This window comes from Rhincodon typus, chromosome 21 (assembly GCF_021869965.1).
Source record: "Rhincodon typus isolate 14 chromosome 21, sRhiTyp1.1, whole genome shotgun sequence".
Classification (NCBI taxonomy): Eukaryota; Metazoa; Chordata; class Chondrichthyes; order Orectolobiformes; family Rhincodontidae; genus Rhincodon; species Rhincodon typus.
This window is the reverse complement of record NC_063352.1, coordinates 36,333,657-36,340,837: the sequence shown is the minus strand read 5'-3', so window position 1 is coordinate 36,340,837 and position 7,181 is coordinate 36,333,657. Positions and strand designations below refer to the sequence as shown.

Below are 7,181 nucleotides of genomic sequence, written 5' to 3'. Positions count from 1 at the left end.
AAAAGTGCCGGGTGTGGTGGAGCTGGAGGGGAGTGTGGAGCGGACAAGGGAGTCACGGAGAGAGTTGTCCCTCCGGAAAGCAGATAAAGGTGGGGAGGGAAAGATGTCTTTGGTGGTGGGGTCGGATTGCAGATGGCGGAAGTGTCGGAGGATGATGCGTTGGATCCGGAGGTTGGTGGGGTGGTACGTGAGGACGAGGGGGATTCTTTTTTGGTTTTTATTGCGTGGACGGGGTGTGAGGGATGAGGTGCGGGAGATGTGGGAGACACGGTTGAGGGCGTTCTCGACCACCGAGGAGGGGAAGTTACGGTCCTTGAAAAATGAGGACAACTGAGATGTACGGGAGTGGAATGCCTCATCCTGGGAGCAGATGCGGCGGAGGCGAAGGAATTGGGAATAGGGGATAGCATTTTTGCAGGAAGGTGGGTGGGAGGAGGAGTATTCTAGGTAGCTGTGGGAGTCGGTGGGCTTGAAATGAATATCGGTTTCTAGGTGGTTGCCCGATATGGAGACAGAGAGGTCCAGGAAGGGGAGAGAGGTGTTAGAGATGGTCCAGGTAAACTTAAGGTTGGGGTGGAAGGTGTTAGTGAAGTGTATGAACTGTTCGAGCTCCTCGTGGGAGCACGAGGCGGCGCCGATACAGGCCTTGTTATCACATTGTCTGTCGTTAAACACTACCTATTGTTAGCCACTAATAGTCTCCATTAACAGCTATTCACCCTCCTAGCCAGATTGTTATCAACTCCTTTCTCTGTCTAACTGTTCTCCTCTCTCTTTGCTCTATCCCCACCTATCATTTACTCCTTACCCCCTCACCTCACCTTATCTTCTACATATAAACTGACATTTTGCTAGCTACCATCAGTTCTGAGGAAGGGTACCCAAAACGTTAACTCTGATTTATCTTCACAGATGCAGCCAGACCTGCTGAGCCTTACCAGCAATTTCTGTTTTTGTCACACAAGGATGAGTTGCTTTGTGTGATTATACGACATTTAAAATTGGAAAAAGGGAATCCTGAAATTGAGGTGTCACAGCTGGAATTAGCTTAGATACAGTTAGAAATTAAAAGACTCTAGTTAGAGGAGAAAGAAAATCAAAGGGTAATGGAAATGGGCAATAGAATAGAGGTTGCTTCCATTGGCTGGTGAAACTAGAACAAGATGGCATAGCCTCAAAATTAGGGGGTTTTGAATCTGTGGAATTCCCTGCCACTGAAGTAGTTGAGACTTCCTCAATGAATGTTTTTAATGATAGATAATTTTTTGAATAGTAAAGGAATTAAGGGTCATGGTGAAAGGGTGGGTAAGTGGAACTGGGGCCATGAAAACATCAGCCATGATCTTATTGAATGGTGGAGCTGGCTCAAAGGGCCAGATGGCCTACGCCTGCTCCTGTTCTTATGTTCTTACAAATTAGGAAAACTTAAAATGGAGGAGTAGAGGGAAGAAAAGCAGAGGGAGATGAATTAAGAAAATTTGAACTCCGTTGAGGTAGGGAACTTGGAGAATATGAGTTGGCCAAAGAAAAGCTTAGGATAAAGAAAGGAAGAGGAGGTAATAACTCTGAGGATAATTCTGATTCTGAGGAGGAATTTGATTTCACTAAGAATGTGCGCTAGGTGCCTAAGTTTACTGTGGATGGAGTAGAGAGATAATTTATTTCATTTGAGAAGGCAACTGAACAGATGAAATGGCAAAAAGATATTTGGACCTAAATGATATGGAGTGTTTTGACAGGTTCAGATATGATTGTGGGGACCATTTTGTCACACGTGCAATCTGCAGAGTATGAAACTCGGTGCTTATGAACATGTGCCTATAGCTTAACAATTGAAATTTAAGACTTCAAGAAAGAAACCTAATCGGGCATTTTGTAGAACTGGCAAACAAAAAAGAAATGTGTGAGATCAATGTTTAAGATCACTAAAGCTGGATAAAATAATTCAGAATGTAAGGGGAATTGTGATTATGAAAGAAATCAGAACAAGCATTCTTGAAAACTTAAAACTTATTTAGATGTGCATCAAGTATTAAAGATCAAAAAGCAGCAGTTCTGACAGATACCCGTGATATCTCTCTCAGACATACATAGGTGGAAAGATGGTTAAGAATAGACAAAAGTACCAAAGTAATAAAGAACAAAGGTTAAAACCAAAAGGTGATATAAAGATATTAACATGCTTCACTTGTAATGTGACTGGATATACCAAAGCCAATTCCAAGGCATTAAAATGGGATTTTTTTTTGGCTAACCTGGTAATGCTAAGGTCAGCTAGAGCAGGGAACTGTTTTGTGTCTATCTTTGACCATTTGAGGTCTCTTGCCCCCTTTTGACTGGTTTAGTTGGTGTTTTGCTGTGAGGATTTCAATGGTGCCTCATTCTCTGTTATTTAGGATGAAGTGTACTCTAAGAACTCAGCATCTCTGCCAGCTCCACACAGATACCCATAATAAGATAACCACCTAAAACCCACAACCCCACTTAGTGCCTGTAGTAATCATCAAGGAATAAGGTGTTCTCTCTGTAGAAGTTCTTGGTCAGGTCCAGCCTTGGTCTCAAGAAGAGAGAGTTACAGAAATTCCCTTTATCCTCCATTTATAATTGCAATTGGAATGTGATTATATATTGGAGTGTCTGAGGTGAGATGTTAGATGGGGCATCGTTCCATTCCTATGAAATAATTGTGAACAAATTTTCCTGTTTCTGGTTCAGCTAAATTTATTTTAAGATTAACAGTGTTGAGCAAGAAATGCAAACTTCTCTCAGTCTTCTCTGTTCCCTTCTAATAGCACCGTTTATTTCAGGTATTTTTTGTGATCCACTTCCATGCTGGTCCAGTGGTGAACACATTGCCTTCAGTTGTGGATCCTGACTCCTTGCTTAGCTGTGATTTGATGGATGGCCGCGATGCATTCCTGACACTGGCCAGGGACAAGCATTTGGAGTTTTCATCATTGCGCCGTGCGAAGTGGTCCACCATGTGTATGCTGGTGGAGTTGCACAATCAAGGCCAGGACCGATTTGTCTACACGTGCAATGAATGCAAGCATCACGTAGAAACACGATGGCACTGTACGGTCTGTGAGGTGAGATTTGCTAACTCCTGCCATTCTGCTGTTATTAAAGTATTTTAAATTAAGTGATCCTTATAAATGAATGATTTGTTATTCAAAAGAGTTTTTTTTAAAGGGATAATAATTTGAAGTTTGTGTTAACTAGCTTTGGTTGTTGAAGTACAGTTGGTGTGTTCAAGTCACAAGTCACTGGGTTGATTCAGTTAACCCAGCAAGAATCACTGCCCCTTGCCTGCAAATGAGTGTGCAAAATCACCATCTCGTGTAAATGTGTATCAGTGAATGGTTAGAGATGAGATAGAGCTTAGCAGTAATGCCCAACAGGTTCATTTAGCCTGCTGATGCTTAGAGCCCACAAACTCAGATGTGGAGAATACCTATTGGATAAAGGCACTAAAAGGTGTCCTGATCTTATAACCTAATAGCACTGGGCACTTTTGGGAAGAAGGGTATTGTAACTGCCAGAAATGTTCTCCCTACCACATCTTTTAAGAAAATAGATCTTTCATTCAGTTCCTTTCTAATGTATATAAGTAACTGTTTTCAATATTCTCCTAAACATCAAAATTATAAATGCTCTGAAGTATGAAGTTAATGTATATATTTGCATGATATACATATAATAAATAGTCGCAATATGCATTGTTTGTCAGCTACTGATAAATTTTCAGCTGTTTGTTAAAATATGGTAGCTGTCATTTTTCATTCTTCTCCTCTTGTCCAGGACTATGACCTATGTGTCAACTGCCACAACATTAAAGGCCATGAGCACAAAATGGTTAAATGGGGCTTGGGACTAGATGATGAGAGCAGTAACCAACCAGATCCACTTTCCAAGAGTCCACAAGAGTCTCGACGCCTCAGCATCCAACGTTGCATCCAGTCTTTGGTTCACGCATGCCAGTGCCGCAATGCCAATTGCTCATTACCGTCCTGCCAGAAGATGAAACGAGTTGTCCAGCATACCAAGGGCTGCAAACGCAAGACTAATGGAGGCTGCCCTGTCTGTAAGCAGTTAATTGCCCTCTGCTGTTATCACGCAAAACACTGCCAAGAGAACAAATGTCCTGTGCCATTCTGTCTCAACATCAAACACAAGCTACGTCAGCAGCAGCTGCAACACCGACTGCAGCAAGCACAGATGCTCCGAAGAAGGATGGCCACCATGCAGCGCGGAAATGTGCCTCAGCAAAGTTTGCCTTCTCCTACCTCAACTGCGCCTGTTACACCCACCGGACAGCAGCAGCCCAGCACCCCTCAGACGCCACAGCCTCAGCCTCCACCATTGACCCCACCATCCAACAACTTGCCAAGTGGCTTCCCTAATCCTCCAAGGACTCAACCCCCCACCACTGTTTCACAAGGAAAGCCCACAAACCAGGTATCACCACTTCCCCAAGCCCTTCCTGCTCAACCTCCACCAGCTGCAGCATTGGAAGTGGCCAGGCAGATTGAGCTGGAAGCCCAGCAGCAGCAGCAGCTTTACCAAATGGCAAACATGAACAATGGTTTAGGAATAGCACGGCAAAACATGATTGGGCAGCAGATTGGGCCTGTCAATCAGATGCCAGCCGTTGGTATGAAAGTCACTCGGCCTCCAATGGGTCAGGTGATTCCTGGCATGCAACCAGGACAGTGGCCACAAGGAACGACACTATCACAGTCACAGCCTCTGCAGACTGGCATGCCGAGAAGTGGCATGCAAATGACATCGCCACAGACATCAGCAGGACAGAGAATGCCAGGAGTCCAGCAATCTCCACGCAGCAGCATCTCCCCAAATGCTCTCCAGGACCTCTTACGAACATTGAAATCACCTAGTTCTCCACAGCAGCAACAACAGGTGCTTAATATTTTGAAATCCAACCCACAACTTATGGCAGCATTCATAAAGCAACGAACAGCTAAGTACCAGGCTAACCAACCTGGCATGCAGTCACAACCTGGCATGCAACCTCAACCTCAGCCCAGAATGCAACAAGCAGGCATGCACGCTCAAGCAGGTATGCAGAATCAACTGCAGAATCTGAACCCTTTGCAGGCAACTGCCCAGCGGCCTGCCTTATCCCCGCAGCAGCAAAACTTGGGCAGTATGAATACCCAGAGTCAAACCATGAATATGATGAACCCTGGACACAACCCTAACTTGGCAACTCTTAACCCACAGTACAGGGAGCTGTTGATCAGGCGCCAGCTTATACAACAGCAGCAGGGGACTGGCATGACTGGAGGAATAGCAGGTCACACACAGTTCCAGCAACCACAAGGACCAGCTTACCCACAAACGATGCCACAGCAACGCATGCAGCAACACATGCCCATGCAAGGTGGGCCTATGGGACAGATCACCCAGATGGGGCAGCTAAACCAGCTGAGTCAGCCAGGGATGGGAGCTGATGGGACTCCCACCATTCAACAGACGCTACAGCAGCGGATTCTGCAACAGCAACAGATGAAGCAGCAAATGGGCTCACCAGGCCAGCCCAACCCCATGAGCCCCCAGCAGCACATGCTGTCAGGACAGCCGCAGTCATCTCACCTTCAGAGCCAACAGATTGCTACTTCCCTCAGCAACCAAGTGCGGTCTCCACAGCCGGTACCCTCACCACGGCCCCAGTCCCAACCTCCACATTCCAGCCCGTCACCAAGGATACAGCCACAACCTTCTCCCCACCATGTCTCTCCCCAGACTGGCTCCCCACACCCAGGACTAGCTGCACCCCAGGCTAATCCCATGGATCAGGGACACTTTAGCACCCCAGAACAGAATGCAATGCTTCCACAACTGACTAATCCTGGCATTAGTGCTATTCATAGCGCCACTGGTGACTTAGGACTGGGTACTGACAGCTCCAGCCTATCGAGCTCTACTATTACATGTGACACACTAGAAAAGTTTGTGGAAGAAAACTTGTAGCATTTGGGAGCAATTTTTCCTGAGACTTTTTGTACTGAAAATTTCAGCTGTCTGGGGATGATCAATCCCTAGAAGGAACTGCAACTTCCTTAGTCATTGAGGGATGAATTGCTGTTAAAACACAAAGAATATATTTTTTGTTCAGACTGGTTGCACATTCTGGTCGTGTTTTGTTTTTTTTTTCCCTTTTTTGTTTCCTGTTTGCTTTTGTTGCTGATGACTCATTGCCTAATTTTTTTAAATGGAGAAAAAGCAAGTTCGTTATACTATTCATATTTTTATTTTGTATTTTTCAGACTTTAAGCATCTTTTGTGTTTAAAACCAGGAAAGAAAATTTCCTGAAAAATGCAACATATAATGTACACCAATAATTTTCTGACGTGTTCTGGGAAGGTTTTTCTATAGTGAAGTCTGTGCGGACGTTTCAAGTATTAAATTTGTATAGATAGGAATAGACCATTGCACACATGTACTGGCAATAGCCAAACTTTGTCTTGCAGATGTAGAAATTGTTGCTTTGTTTCATGATAAACTGGTTTTAGTGAAACTAGGATGATCACTGATAGATTGTGCTGATTTTAATAGAAGACATATCCTTTCCTTTCCTCCTTTATTCTCTGTGAAACTTGAAATGAGAAGAAAGCAATTATAGTGTAAATCATGCAAGTTATATAATTACTATAAATAAGGAAACAAAACTCTCAATCACTGTATAAACTGGTTAAAACTCATTTCTTACTTATATACCATATTGTTAAATAAACTGTGTGCAACAGAAAACAGGTTTGTACTGCTTCAGTATTTAAAGAGGTGTCTTGAAAAAGTAAAAGGGAATATGTGTTTAAATTCTCCCCCCACTGCCTCTCTACCATCACCAAACATCCCCATATTAAAGGTCTTAGTGAGTCCTGTTAAGCTTCAGTTCAGTTTTCCAAAGCTAAAAGAGCTTATTCCTTAAAAAGGTGTTTGAGAATAGAAACCACTGAAAACTGGACTTTGAGACTTGCTTTAAGCCATTGACCTCTACTGATTATCTATTGGCTAAACCTTTTCTTTTACTCTTCCCTGAACACACAAACACCTCCTCCCTCCTGTCACTCAGAATACCCAGGAGAAAGGGGGAGAGTGATGACCAGGGTCATAAATGGTGATCTGGAAGAGATGGCCCCTGCTGTTGTTACCTCCC

The 7,181-nt window shown here is 44.0% G+C and overlaps 2 protein-coding genes across 2 annotated transcripts in view; both read left to right on the top strand.

The window, feature by feature from the left end:
* Positions 1–6,775, top strand: part of crebbpa (CREB binding protein a) — a 125,520-nt gene extending 118,745 nt beyond the window's left edge. Inside the window, exons 13-14 of the mRNA XM_048609655.1 lie at positions 2,808–3,089; positions 3,802–6,775. Of these exons, the coding sequence (XP_048465612.1) occupies positions 2,808–3,089; positions 3,802–5,994 (2,475 nt within the window). The 3' untranslated portion in view covers positions 5,995–6,775. The remainder of the gene's footprint in view (positions 1–2,807; positions 3,090–3,801) is intronic.
* trap1 (TNF receptor-associated protein 1) overlaps positions 1–7,181 on the top strand; it is a 187,805-nt gene that overhangs the window by 152,449 nt on the left and 28,175 nt on the right. The gene's annotated exons all lie outside the window — the stretch shown is intronic.